Genomic DNA, 15,398 nt, shown 5'->3' with positions numbered 1-15,398 from the left:
TGCTTTTAAAAGTCCAAGAAAAAAAAAATTGAAAGGAATGGACTTCACTGGTGGAATTCCTGAATGCTGTGAAAGCTTTATTAAATGTTGTCAAATGGGTGTTTGCAGTTTTAGTCTAAAAGGTATGGTCTGAGTGAATTAAAACACTAACTACATCATGTACAAACCTGATGTTCCATTTGGACTTTATTTGTCATAGTGAAAAACTGGAAACAACACTTAATGTCCATCGAGAGGGAAAGGCTGGATTGTGGCGTATCATACACAGAACATCATATGGCAGTTTAAATGAATAAGCTAGTTAGTATGTAGGTAGCAATCTGGAGAAATCTTGCAAACAATGTTGAATCAAGAAAACAAAGTGCAAAAGGAAATGTATAGCATATCACTTATGTAAATTTAAAATGCATGACATGAATACATACTGTTATATAGACTTGCATTTGGCAAAAGATTAAAACCCACTACTCATGGTCTGTGAATATCTTGGGGAAAGGGAATTAAGAAGGGGGTGGATAGCTGTAAGCATAAATCTAATTTACTTTTTTCCTTTCTTCCTTCCTTCAGTACTGGGGATTGGACCTAGGTGTGTTCTATCACTGAGCTGCATCCACAGCCCTTTTTAGTTTTCGTGGCAGGATTTTGTTAAGTTCCTGAGACTGGCCTCCAACTTGTGAGTCTCCTGCCTCAGTGTCCCCAGGTAATGGGGATCACAGGTGTGCACCACTGTGCCCAGCTGTAATGCTTTAAACGAAACCCCTCACAGAACTGGAAAAATGTCAACATACACCCTGATTTCAGCAAAACTTGGTGTTTTGTACAGTTTCAGATCTTTTAAGAAATAAAATCAGTAGCTCTTCTAGTCGGGATTGTGAAGTCATGAGGGGACTCAGAAATGTGGAAGCCCTGGTTCCCGAGGGTGGCAGGTGGAAGGCGGAGTAGATTTGGGGACCAGGATACGGAGGGGCTCTGCAGTAGGGACCAGGACCCTGGGGCTTTCCTCCTCCTGCTCACCTGAGTAATTTAAAGCAGACTGATCCAACTGTGTCACGGACACGGGGCCTCTGGACACCTGTGCAAACGAGGCGCTGTCCTGCAGCTGGGCTGGCTCAGGACCTGCGGACTCGGCCATTCGGGTCTTGCTGCCGATGTCTGAGGTGGACCTGGGTAGGGCAGAGGGGCTCTGTTAGCATGGTCCCCAGACCCCAGGGGGCAGGGGGCAGCATCCCTAATACCTTTGGTAGGAGGCTATGACCTCCAAGCCCCACAGGGGTGGAATCTTGGGGACTAGATTTGTAGGAGAAGCTCAGACTTGTAGGAGCCATAGGGTGACCAGAGCTGGAGTACCTTTTACAAGTTCAAGGTCAGTTCTTCCCTAATGTGGCTCTTGTGCCTCTGGGCAGGAGAACATTTAATTTCCAGAAAAGAAGCAAAGCAATTAGCACTGGGTGTTAGCTGGGGTTGGTCAACTTAGGAGGTGATGACATCATTGGCAGCCAATGAGAAGGCTCCATCTAGAATGTGGGGGCGAGGAGGGGGGCTTCCCTTCACTGACACTAGCACAGGTGACCAGGTCGGTGACTGCAGGGCCACATTTGCTACGACTGGCAGGAAGTGGGAAGCCCAGGACACTGTGAAGTTCAGGCTGCTCTCAGGAGCAAGGAAACAGCACTTTGTGAACATTATGAATAAAAGAACCTCCCCTCTATATTTTGATCCCACAGACAATCAGAGAATCAGGTCTACATCTTATTTCAGTAGGCAAATAAGAGTGGCAGCCCGGCGGAGGGGGACACAGACATCCCTCCAGCTACAGAGGGTGCATCCCCAAGGCGACTTTCCTCATCAGCAACCTGTCACAGAAGGGACTTTGGGCTCCTCTACAGTTAAATGGGAAGGAGGGAGAGGCGGCTACAGCCGGTGGCAGGCTGCCAGCCCACAGGGCTACCCGTGCAGACAGAGGAGGGGCTGTCACAGTAAGAGCAGAGAAGAGCCACCGCAGGGAGAAGACAGGAGGCAGGTCTGGGTTCGCCTCTTCTCTAAGCCTGTTTCCTTTTTGTAAAATGAAAGGGGTGGACAGCTCTGTTTCGAATGTTCTTCCTGATCTAATTCTCTGGGTTTCTGGCCTCCTGACATTTGGCAAGGATGGCAAATGGTGCAAAAGGGTGAGGGAGGAGATGGTGGTGGAAAGAAGGACGAAGAAACAGACGTTGGCCATGGCACAGATGGTGACATCAAGGCCCTCTAACCCAGAGCTCCCGGGATAACAGAGAAGCCCCCTCCTGTTCCCCAGGAGGGTTAGATGTGGGGGTTGCAATGATCTGATATCCACCAGGGTGGGTGGTCGTGGCTCAGACCTCCCTCTGGCCTCCCTCCCTCCCCTGGGCTCCCACATGCTGTTCCAGACTTCTGCTGCTATTTCCAAAGTCCCATCCTAGGAAAATTACTGGGTTCTGCTCCATACACTCTGCTGAGACCCCCTTCTGAGAATTCCAGGGCTTTTGAAATCGCGTAGGCCATTACAGGGGCCAGAGAGGCAAGGCAACTTGCCTGGGGATACACAGCATATTCCTGGTAGATCAGGGACTGGAACCCTGCTCAGCTGCTCCCCACCCCACCCTGGTCTCCATTGGCACCCAGGGGTGGCGTCTATACAGCTCCACATTCTAAACCACTGGAACTGAGTCGGGATCTTTTTTTGGGAGCCACTCCTATTTTCTTCAGTATTTTCAGAGTCTAGGCCTGTGGTCCACAGACGAGTGTTACTAGTGTGTTGGGGGTTAGGCTGAGGAGGGAGGCCCAGGGAAGTGGCCCGTGGGTACCCCCCAGGGCAGAACTCTAGACAGCGGGCGGGATTATCCCAATCTTTCCTAGTACTCATGGCTTTTATATTTCGTGTCCATATTTATTAAAAATGAGTGCTTCTTATATCATTACAGAGCACAGAAAAGGTTGAACACATGCCTCATACGATCCGAGTTCCTATGTTTTCAGCTCCATCCTCTTGGACATCAGGAGTTGGGGGTGGGTATTCAGAGGCACTCTTCCCTGGCCTCTCAGTCACCACACTTAAGTGCAGAGCAGCCGCTGAGTGTCAACATGGCTGCAGGAGGCATTCGGACTTGTAGCAGCCACTGTGGCAGCCTGTGTTGGAGTCATTTTTAGATGTTCAAGGTCAGGGTCTGGGCTTTCAAGGTATGGGGCAGTTGACCTTGTGTTGTGTGTGTGTGTGTGTGTGTGTGTGTGTGTGTGTTTGACTGTAGATTAGGAAGGACTTTCTATTCAGGATATTTAGGAAGTCCGGAGAGTTGGTCCACCGACCCTCCCCGGGCCCCACTTGGGGTGCCACAGATACACAGGTGTCTGAACAGGTGGGTGCCTTAAAAGGCGCAGAACAGGAAAGACATTTCCTAGTGCTGCTGTCCACAGACCACACCTTTCCCAAATATTCCAAACAAAGCAAAGAAAGGAACATGTTACCGCCTGAGAGAAGCAACAGCCACCGGGCCAGTCCGGGGAGGTACAGGTGGAGGGGGAGAGCCCATGACCATCTCAGGAAGCTGTGAAAACCTGTAGGCCTGTGGGAGAGACACAAATGGAGCAAGATCTGTTAAAACCCAGCATCAGTCGGCACGCAGGGTCCACCTAAGTAAGGAGGAAGTGAGAACCCCTTCCCCTACCTCTCCTGTCTCATCTCTCACCACCCTCTCCTTGCTCGGGCCACCGTCTTCAAGAGCCCTTCAGTGTTCCCAGAACATAGCCAAGCTCTTAGCTCTGAGCTACCTTAACCAAGCTCCTTCCTGCCTTGGGCTTTGCTCCATGCTGTTCCTTCTACTGAGGATACTTATCTCTCAGATCTGCCCCTGGAGAAGGTCTTTCATTTTGGGAAAGACCGCTTTCTGGTATTGTAATGTTGCTTGGTTATTTATTACCTGACACTGGCTCGATTGTAACCTAAAGGCTATAAGGGCAAGGGCTTTGTTGTCAGTAACATCTGTGTGCCTGGAACAGTGCTTGGTATACATCAGGCAGTAAGTATTGGATGAATGAATATGATTGACTTTCTTCTGAAAGGCAGGTTTAGCAAGGGAAAGGAAATGGGTTTGGGGTCAGGAGGGATGTGTGGAGGTTCTGATAACTAGATTTTATTAGATCCATCTATAGGCAAATCAGGTGAACTTCTCTGGACTCCTGTATCCTCTTCAGAAGTGGGGACATTGATGCTCTACCCAGAGAGCAACTAAGAAGATAGGCAAGTGAGCATTTGTGCAAGGATTTTGCAATCTATAAAGTGCTATTCAAGGATAAGGGATTGAAACTCTTACCAAAGTAATGACTTTCATCCAAACTTGAGGGGATAAAAGAAAGATAGGTAGAGATGGACAGAATCAGAAAGAGTCAGGCCGCCGCTTCCTTTAGCAGGAGAAAAATATAGAAAAGCTCTCTGGGAAGACAAAGCTTAAGTAGTGCTTCTCATCCATGTCTTTCTTCAGGCATCTTGCCTACCACAGCTCTCAAAGAACAGGATGACAGGACTTGAAACCTGAAAGCATCAGCATCAAAAGCTGCAGCACTGGGAATCCACATCAGGATTCTTTAAGCTGAATGAGGTCTTCCCCCTCCAGCATTATGGCAGTCTACCCACCTGGAAGGGCCACGCCAGGCAGAAGCAATGAGGCTCTGGGCAACGTGTACTTTTAAATGCACTGTGAAAACTGCAAGCTGTGAGCAAAGTCTTCAACAATACCTCCTCTGTCTACCTCCTTCCCCAAACACCTCAGCAAACTAAAACAAAACCAGGAGCTGAAACCAGAGGTGGAAAAAAGTAGTAAGCAAATATAAAAGGTGGGATTACCCAGACGATAAATGCCACTCTGATAATCGATTAAGAGATCAAGCCTTGGAACTGGGGACACTAAGGTTCAGTCTTGGTACTTTGGCAAGTAGAAGCGATCGTAAGTCCTTTTTGAAGTGTCTCAAAGTAGGTTCTCAGGATTAGTACAGATTAAGATGAAGCAAAGAGGAGGTCATAATCCAAGACCATAAAACAAACCAGGAGAGAAAAATGAAAGACTGTAGGGAAAAAATACCCAGATGTACAGAGTCTGAAGTTTCCAGATACAAAACAAGGAATAAAAATGTAAGATATGTTTTTAAACAAATAATCGATCAGAGAGATGCTATCAGGAAAGATCCAGCATCCATGAAAAACAACTTTCAACTGGGTGCGGTGGCACACGCCTGTAATCCCAGCGGCTCAGGAGGCTGAGGCAGGAGGATCACAAGTTCAAAGCCAGCCTCAGCAAGACCCTATGTCTAAATAAAATATAAAAAAGGGCTGGGGGTGTGGTTTGGTGGTTAAGGCCCCTGGGTTCAATCCCCAGTACAAAAAGCAAAAACAAAAACACCTCCAAGCCTCTCAGAAGTGATTATTGAGATAAAATATTCAATGTAGGGGAATTAAATAATAGATTAACATGGCTGAAGAGAGAATTAACAAATCTGAAAATAGAATTGTGGAAATTACTAAAAATTAAGCACAAAGAGACAGAGATAGAAAATATAAAAGATACAGAGGATAGAATGAACAGATCTAAGATGCAAATAGTTAAAGTCCTGAAGGACAAAAGTGGGAGACTGAAGGACAGGCAATATTTGAAAAAGCCATGGCTCAGAATTTTCCAGAATTTATTAAATAAATAAGTTAACACTTTCAGGAAGCACAATTATATCTCAAGCAGCATAAGCAAATTCAAACAGAACATACATCTGACTACATTGTAGTGAAGTGGTAGAATACTAAAGGCCAAGAGAAGATCTTAAAAGTAGACAGAGAGAAAAGGCATCCCACCCACAAAGAGATGGCAACAAGGCTGACAGATGCCTTCTCATTTGCACTCAGAAGACATGAAAGGCAAAAGCGCTCAGAGAAAATCATTGTCGACCTTGAAGTGTATCAGCAATACAACTTTTAAGTAGAAGAACAAAAGAAAACATATGCCCAGATCTGGAAGCACTGACTGAATCAATATGGAGAGCTATATTACTGAGCTGCATTTCCCTTTTTTTTTTGAGGATCAGTTAGCTATGTATGCAAAGGCCGATATCTGGGGAACTGTAACTTGCCTCTCCACTAGACAGATGTGTCCATCTCCTCAGGGTACCCCTTCATTACCGAGTGCCTCGCACCTGGTGATGCTAAGTTACTGTTTTCTGAATGCTGCTGAGTGAACCACGAATAAGAAGATCCAGGCTCTCATCTTGATTTAGCCATTCAATTTCTAAGAAAAGGTCACTCCTTCTCTCTATACCTTGTCTCTCTGTTGTTTCGTTTTGTTTTCCTTATGAAATAGGTTTTGGCCTCGCTCATGGTCTTCCAGACCTATCTTCAGTCGCAAAACCATCCTGGAAGACCCTGATACAGAATGAAAGCAGAGCTTTTCTGGCTGCTGTTGGGAGGAAGTTCCCTGGTGAATCTGACCCTTCACTTACTTTCATGGTGCTCCCTGGGGGCCTCCCTGAACCCTAAAGTTACTCAGACAGTTTCAAAAGCATTCTTCTGGATGCCCTTCAAGTTCTACGTTCCGTAATTATCAATAAACTGACAGGTGAGGTGTTCCCTTCCCGAAATAGAGAAAGGGGCTCCCGTCCTCTCTCCTCTCTTCTGGCCTTGCTGTGCTGCTCAGCAGGGGAGGCAGACAACCTATTTTTATCCCTGGTTCTTGGAAGGTTTATTCTGCAGTCAACATGATTTCCCAGCCAAGAAAAAGCTTCCTCTGCTTGTCTGTCCTATAGCAGATTAAAAGTTCTGAACCTCTGACTAGCACCAAGGGAGTGCTCTCCAGGGGAGATTTTTGCAGGAGGAAAGCAGGACATCAGACTGTCACCTTGAGGCTGTATCCTTGGCCCTTGGAGCAGCCTGGCGGGGGGTTGGGAACATAAAAACCAGAGATGCAGCCCATGCCACGTGCTCACAGCCTGGGGAATCCTCTTTATTGGGTCTTCCTACCCCCACCCCCCACCCCTGTGTGCAGGCTCCCTGTGATTCAAGTCCTCTCTCCTCTGTACTCAGGCTCCCTTCCTCAGGTACTTGGAATCTAGCTTCTGTTGGCTGCTTTGGGACTAGGACCCCACTGGAAGCCATTACTCAAAACGATTGCCAGGTTCCAAGTTCTCTGTTCCATGACAGTGGCTGCTCAAGGACACCATCTTTTGGGATCCTTGCCTCTGACCAGCATAAAGACAAGACTCAGGTTGGAAGGCAGTCTTTGGAAATGGGTCTTCAAGGATGTAGGTGTCTGGGTGTGACTAGAATCCAGCAATCGAAGGAAGGAAGGTGACCAGTCTGTTCAAAGTCCCAGGCCTGACTATGCTGGAGTAGAGGGTGACAGGAGTAGATCAGAACCATCTTCTCTAGTGATCTCAATGGAGAGGGAGCCCAGGCAAGACCCACTGTGTCCTCCTTGTGAATGTGCATCCACCCAGGAGGAGGGGTCTGTAGACAGAAACTTTAAGGGACGCACTTCAGGGGTGAGGCTGAAGGGCAGCTTGCCATTGAAGGAACAAGCTAAGGGATTTTTGGCTTTTGGTGGATGAAAGTAGACCCACAGGCCAAAGCCAACCCACCTTCATGAGAAGCAGTATTAGTCAGCTTTCTGTTACTATAACAAATACCTGAGATAATCAACTTATAAAAAGAAAAGGTTATTTTGGCTCACAGTTTTGGGGATTTCAGTCTATAATCAGCCCTGGTGCTTTAGGCCTATGGTAGCACATCATGACAGAATAAATGCTCACCTCATGACCAGGAATTGAAAGAGAAGAAGACTGGGATCCCCCATACCCTTCAAGGTCATACCTCCAGCAATTTGAAGACCTCCCATTAGGCCCCACCTCTTAAAGGTACCACCACTTCCCAATAGCACCACGTATGGGCACCAAACTATTAACACATGGGCCAGATTCAAACTATAGTAGAAGCCCTTGTTTGATGCCAGCAAGTTAGCCCCAGGTTGGAGTGGATGCTCCAGTCTTTCCATAGCCATGGCTACACTGGGCTTCATAGCAGTGTGCTGATCCCAAGTGTGCTGCTCCAGGCAGAATAACATCCACCTTGTTTAAATCCAGCTATAAGTAACTTCATATCCTGGTTACAGGGGTACAATCTTCTAGAAAAACAGTTCTTATTTAATTGAAAGAAGGGGCTTGGTAATTAAAGTCTTAACTCCAAGGTGGAGAAAACAAACAAACCCAGTGCTTACCTTGACAGCGACCCAAGAGCTACTGATGGAGCATTATCTGAGGTTTCTGAGGCCTCAGGGATCAAAGAAGGTTCAAGTTGGGAAGAGAACAGGAGACACTGAGACCTCTTACCTTAACAGATGGGGATATGAAAGCTCAGAGAGGTCAACTGACCTGTTCAAAATCATGCTGTCAGTTAAGGGTGCTGTCTTGAAAGTCTGAGCTCAGGGTTCCGTGAGGCAAAGGCCGTGGGTTTTGGTATCAGACACATCTGGCACTGAATCTTGACTTTGGTCCTTTCCAGCTACTCGGTTTCAAGCAACTTAACTTCCTATACCTGCTTTCTTTCTTTTTTAAAAATACATTTTTTTAGTTGTAGGTGGATATAATACCTTTTTATTTTATTTTGGTGCTGAGGATCAAACCCAGGGCCTCACACATGCGAGACAAGTGCTCTACCGCTGAGCCCCAGCCCCTGTGCCTGCTTTCTTATTAGTCGAAGTAACAGCATCATATCTGGATTTCAAAGTTGTTTTAAAGAATGGATTTATATCTTAATGCCATATTTAGCACACACTAGGTACTCACTACAAGCTATCCCTTCTTTCTGAGACAGAATAATATTCTGATAAAATTAAGATTTCATTTTTTTCTTCCATGGTTTCTTCGATTCTAGGAGCCTTTCTCTGTTCCGAGCAACTGGGACATCCCACCTTTCTGCCCCAGGGAGGGAAGATCATAGCAAAATGAAGTTGGCCAAGGGTCGATTCTTACCAGAGCTCACAAGTCAAACCCGCTAAACTGAGAGAACCTAGGATTTTGACTCTCAAGAACTTAAGTCCTAAACCACTCAGGATTTAAGATTGATGCCATAAAAAGAGATCTGGAAGAAGTGAGGGACATTTGGACTATTCTGCCCCTGTGTTTGGGAAACACCCTCCAGATGGGAAGAAGAGGAGAGTTGGGGGGTGGGCCACAGAGCCAAGATGCTGAAGGGTCTGGAAAAGTGGCCACGTCCTGCCTCACACCCCGAGGAAGAGGTAGAGGAGAGATTTAGGGAATGTGCTGACAAGGACCCGTGCCCACCTCTGGAAAGCCCAGGAATCCGCAACAGCACAGGATTGTCCCCAACCCCTCCACACACAGGGTGAAGGACAGAAGGGCAGGCTGTTCAGGAGCCTGTGAGAGGGCCTGAGGCAGTGCCATGCCTGGTGCCAGAGAGGGGAGAGGGAAAGGAAAGGTGGGTCTCTCAGGGGAACGAGGAAGAAGAGGAGGAGGAAGGGTGGGGGAGAAAGGGAGACAGGGGGAGGTGGGGAGGGGAGGGGGAGAGAGGAGACCCAGGGCTAGCAGGCAAGCAAAGCAAGGGAGGAGTCTGGCAAGAATTCAGGATCAGGAGGATGAGGGTCCAGCTGTCCTCTGCCGGGACTAACAGCACAAGGATTTTTCCAGGGATGCCAACCAGAGGGGTTAGATGAGGAAAACTGGGACCAGGCACTACAGCCTCCTTCCACCCCACCCCCACGCTTTGCACATGTAGGTCCTTGGAAAGCAGAGAGGAAGAGCCTGAGCCTGGCTGAGAGGACTGCAGAGGGACAAAGTGGCTTTTCTTGCACACCTGCGTTTACAGACTAAGTGTTCTCTAGACTTCTGCTTTCTCCCCACTCCTTCTTCCCATTTCTATATAAACTGCGGGTGTTATTCACTTGAGTGGTGTGTCTAAGTTTTAGTGGAGTATGCCTTTGCCAGATATTCAGGGATGATCTCTTAGGGCAGTCCAAAGGCAAAGTGCCCATGCCCAGGGAGGCCAGTTAGGACAGAGGGACCTGTCTCCAAGGCCTCCTGAGAGGGAGACAATGCACAATTAGCAGTGACTGGTGTGGACTCCCCTACTCCAGTTTCCCACCCATACTGGCCAGATGGGTGTTCAGGACAGATTTGAATCTTATTTGGAGAAACATAAGCAAGGTGACATCTCTTGAGCCCAGATGTTGGGGCAGATGCAAACACACACCTGATATGCCTACATGTTTCATCATTCACAAAGGTTTTGGGGGACTTACTATTTTGTTTTGGACAGGAGAGGGAAAAAAATCTCCAACTTTATCTTCATGGAAATGTCTCCCTTACTCATCCAATGGCACGGATGGACAGAATTCCCTTAAACAGGGGGTCAGCTTCCTTATGGGATGATACTCCAATATTTTGGAGATTCAGCTCCCATAAGAGCCTAGAAGCATCCCTATAACTCACTCTGATCGGGGATGAAAAGGGTGTGGGCTTCCATGTTAGACTGCTCTAGCTTCTTGCCCCAGTTCTGCCATCTACAGCTCTACAGTTGGCCCTCTGTATCCAGGGTTCCATGTCTTAGGAGTCAATCAGCTGCAGATGGAAGATACTGCGGGGCGGGGGGGAATTGCATTGGTACTGAGTACATGTGGACTTTTTCCCTTGTCATTATTTCCTAACTAATACAATAACTATTTACAGAGCATTTACATTAGCGTTTACATTAAGTATTAAGTACTCTAAGTTATCTACAGATGATTTCAAGTTTATACAACAATGTGTGTAGGTTAGACATGCAAAGACTATGTTATTTTATAGTATGGACTTGAGTGTCCAATTATTTTGGTATCCTTGGAGGATCCTGAAATAAAGCCCCTGGGTATTAAGGGATAGCTATGTGAACTTGGGCACATTTCTTGACTTCTCTAAGCCTCAATTTCCTCACTGGGTACTTGGGGATAATAACATTGACCTCAAAGGATGGTTGTTGGATTAGAAGAGGTAACGTCCATCCAGCACTTCACACTAAACAGTGGGAGCTCAGCGGACGGCAACTGTTGCTGTGGTGGTGGTTGTTGTTATTTTTACTGTTAATTCCACCTGTAAAGAGTCTAGTTGGGAGGATGTTTTCCTCTGATGCCCTTTTTTTTTGAATCCCAGGAAGGTTATGGTGGGATGTTCTCATTCCACTTCGCACAGAGCCATCCTGGCTGTTAGCAGGATTGGATTGGTCATTGAGTCCAATTTCTTTACCGATACTAAGGGGTAAAAGATGATCAAAGTCTCCTGAACTGCATTACAGACATCCTAAGCTGCCAGCAGCAACTCTTTCCATGATATAAACGCCATCCGGCTGCCCCAGTGCATCGAAACCACCAGCTTCCAATTATCCCCTGGCAGAGCTCAAAGCGCTTCCTTTTTGGAAGCTGAAAAGTAATCATAGTTGTCATTCTAAATTGCTACCTTTTCTATTGATTTCCACATTATCATAGCACAAGGAGGCTCCTTGAGAACTTGGATCGAGAATCACTTTTACTGTGTATTGTTAGGCATTTTCTCCTTTCATGGACACGGAGACTTACATGGGTTGTTGGCAAAGAAGGAAATCTTAACGACCTTCAATGTTGTTTGCGTTTAACGGTTCATCTCTCTGCAGTGTTATGTCTCAGCCCTTTTCCATTTGAGGTAGCTTAATTTTGAAAATATATAATGCTAATGTTTTTGCCCTTCGTGGCACAACTTTTAATCCCCAATTGTAGCAAGTAGAAGCGCCTGATTTTTCATATGTCCCTCTATACATTTTTGGGGTGGTTTTATTAAGTAGAGGTGTAATGGTGATGAGGTATGGCATTTTCTCACTTGTCACTGGTTGGAACACTTGTCCTGCTTGTCCAAGCTTTTCTCTCTGACACCCAGATCTCATTCTGGATTCCCAGAATTTGGCATCCATCCAGAGGAGCCCAGTTATTCTTGAGAAGTATCTTCATATAGAAGCAAAGTTTCTCTGGGACTCTGAGTTGGGGCACCAAGGGCATGAAAGAACTGAACAGAGTAAGAGGAGGAGCTGTGTTATCGGAAATGTGGGAAACGTATATACATAGTGGGCCCAATGAAAGGGAAGGAATAATTTGATAATAAGGCTAGCATTTGTTGAAAAATTTGATGTGCTGGTCACAATACAGGCACTCTGAATAGTAGCACCTAAGAAAAATATTGAGTGCTCATGAGGCAAGAAAACCATGCTAAGCATTTTACAGGAATTAGCATTTCATCTTCAGAAGAGTCTGAGGCTTTGAGCTGCAGTCACTAAGATCAGTCAGTTGGTAAGCATCATCCTACTTTGAGCTGAGGATACCAGGAAGGATGAATCAATGAGATTGAAGTTGGTGATAATCAACACAGAATGGATATAGGTAAGCTTTTTCAGAGGACAGCCGCCTAAGAGGTACATATAAACATGGTATAAAAAAAATCAGAATGTTTTCTAAACCTCACTGAGGAAATTCTCTCTCCCTGCAAAAAGGCAGGTACCAATTTAATGTGTAATTAGTAGAACACCATAATCTTGGAAACTGAATATGACTGTCATGAAAATGTTAGAGTCTGTAAACAAGTCAGGATGGCGCCTGGCATTTTGCCAGAGGGAGTGGTTTGTGAAGTAATGCCAGCGAGCCATTAAGTGTGGAGATTCCTTATTGGTTGACTAATGTATCTAGTTTATGTTAATTAAGATAAGCTGTGTGGAATGTATATATACCCCTCCTGTCCTACAATAAACGGCTCCCACTCCTGCTGTATCAATCTACACAAACTGTTCGTCACCCCCCGGTTATTTTGCTGCAGCCGGCCTGCGGCATGAAAAGTATTTTGAGATGACAGATTTGTAAAGCCTAGTGAGAATTTTTCTAAGTCTTCCTGAGAAAAAAGGATGCATAGATTCAGAACGATGGGAATGTGGCCAGTGGTGGCCTCGGGGTTGCTGGAATGCAGTGCTTCTTGAATGTACCCACTAAAATTCCCTGATGGCAGACTTAAACTTGTGTTCCTGAGATCTGGGCATTGCTCCAAGGTCTATTTTATCCTAAAAATTACATAAAGAAGAGGCATAAATGGCCAACAGAGATGCTCAACATCATTAGCCATTAGGGAAATGCAAATCAAAACTATAGCGAGACACCACCTCAAGCTCATTAGAAGGGCAACTCTAAAAAGACCAGCAAATAACAACTGTTGGTGAGGATGTACAGAAATTGGAATTCTTGTGCACTGTTAGTAGAAATGTAAAATGGTATAGCCACCGTGGAAAACAATATGGCAGTCCTTCAAAAAATTGAGAACAGTTTCCATATGACCCAGAAATTCGACTCCTGAGTATGTACCCAAAAGAACATGAAGCAAGGACATAAGATACCTGCACTAGGTTCATAGCAGCACTAGTCACAATGGCCAAAAAGTAGAAGCAAAAGCAACCCAAGTGCTCATTGGCAGACGAATGGATAAACAAAATGTAGTGTATACATACAGTAGAACATTATTAAGGCTTGAAAAGGAGGAAATTCTGGTGTATGCTATAAGGACCACACCTTAGGACATTATGCTAAGTGAATCATACCAGTCATAAAATGACAGATACTAAATGATTCTATTTATAGGAAATATTTAGAGTAGTTGCATTCATAGTAACAAGTAGAATGGTGGTTGCCAGAGCTGTGGGAAAGGAGGTTAGGGGAGTTATTTTTTAATGAATACAGAGTATCCATTTACAAGATGAATTGAGTTCTGGAGATTGGTGGCCCAACAATGTGAATGTTCTTAGCACTACTGACTGTACTAAAAGTTGTTAAAATAATGTTATGTTACATATACTTTATCACAATCAAAATAAAAATCATATTTGTATATTATATTATAATCATATTTATATACAATTATATATATTAACTATATGAAGAAAATTTCTCTATATTCTACCCATATCTCAGAGAATGAATGTAAAAAAGAAGCCTGTGTTTACCTTATTTCCTTTATTATTTGTACTCTGGATTTGCATATCATGAACTAGGAAGATGACTATAAGGAAAACGAGTTCTCCTTCTGATCATGTCTTGTTTTCCCCAAGCTGGTGTTCACCTCAGGAATGAACATGTAGACCAGCAAGCCCGAGTGGCCTGGGCCACCCCATTTCCTGCCACTCGCTGCAGGTTGGTAAGTTAACATTCTTAAGAATGAAGCAGCTGAGAACTTAACCAGCACAGATCAAACTCCTGGGATGTGATCCCCCTGGAGTGAAGGGACAAGACAGAAATGCTCAACCTGCCAACCTAAGGACAAAGCCTTGTGTTGATCTTGACTCCAACCACTGCCACCTCTCCCCAGGGGGTCCAATTTGAAACAAACTTTAGGCTCTCCTGTTAACACACTGGGGAGGGGGTGGGGGAAGATAGTCAGGTGACAGAGAAGGGTGCCAAGTAGGAGACAGGACTCAAAATGCCAGCAAAGAGAGACTGAAGGACAAAAAGCAGCACATCCAGAGGAGACATCTCAGTGGCCTTAAAGGGGGAACATGGAGCAAAGGAGAGCAATAAGGAAACTCACCCTAGGGTGCAGGCTTATGAGGACAGCAATTTATTAAGTGCCAGAGTAGTGCAGACGTTGAGGTCGGCACAAACCCACAGGTGCCCTAAGTAGACTACTACAAATGGAATAAATAATGTGGATGGAGAGGTGATGTAACATGCCGGTTAAGAACATGAGTTCTGGTGCCACACTGCTGGGCCCTGGGTCCCAGCTCCACCCATTCCTGGCTCTGTGCCTTGAACAAACTGTGTATCCTTAGATTCCTCGCCTGTAAAACAGGCATAAAACTAGTGTCTGCCTCAGAGGCTTGTTGTTAGGACACAATGAGTAACTAACACCCAAGGAACACTGAGGTCGGTACCCAATATCAGTAAAGCAATGGCACACACACACGTCACAATAACAATTTACCAAGCTCTATTTAGGAGCAACTCCCAGGATGGGGCATGGAATCTATATATGCACAAAGCATTGTCTTAGCATGATCTATGGTTTATCCAACTACAGGTCCTTATAAAGATACAGGTAGATAGTATGGTAGATAAATGAAATTCAAACTAATTCAGATCGTTATGCTAAATCATGGGAGCAATTACTACTAAATGAAATAATTATGAATAATACTTCTGCAGGGTTACTGTGAAGTGGGCGTTCTTCTGGTACCTCACAAATATCAACTCATTTAACTTTCATGAGAACTCTAGGAAGTAGGTTAAGTTTCATATTCGTTTTTTTTTCCCACTGCTAGAGAAGGTAAGTAACTTGCCCAAGTCCAGAGGCCAGCAGGTGGTAAA

The 15,398-nt window shown here is 45.4% G+C and overlaps 1 protein-coding gene across 6 annotated transcripts in view; it reads right to left on the bottom strand.

Annotated features, from left to right (window-relative positions):
• Kiaa1549l (KIAA1549 like) overlaps positions 1-15,398 on the bottom strand; it is a 269,091-nt gene that overhangs the window by 15,562 nt on the left and 238,131 nt on the right. For all 6 annotated transcript variants that reach the window (XM_058583160.1, XM_058583165.1, XM_058583163.1 and 3 more), the window contains 2 exons: positions 3,481-3,578; positions 1,015-1,163 (listed from right to left, as the gene is read on the bottom strand). In XM_058583160.1, coding sequence (XP_058439143.1) covers positions 1,015-1,163; positions 3,481-3,578 — 247 coding nt within the window. The remainder of the gene's footprint in view (positions 1-1,014; positions 1,164-3,480; positions 3,579-15,398) is intronic.

The sequence above is a fragment of the Marmota monax genome, unplaced genomic scaffold (assembly GCF_021218885.2).
Source record: "Marmota monax isolate L192 unplaced genomic scaffold, Marmota_monax_Labrador192_F-V1.1 WCK01_AAM20220418_F8-fsc00047, whole genome shotgun sequence".
In the NCBI taxonomy this organism is placed as follows: Eukaryota; Metazoa; Chordata; class Mammalia; order Rodentia; family Sciuridae; genus Marmota; species Marmota monax.
This window is presented reverse-complemented; position numbering and strand designations above follow the sequence as displayed.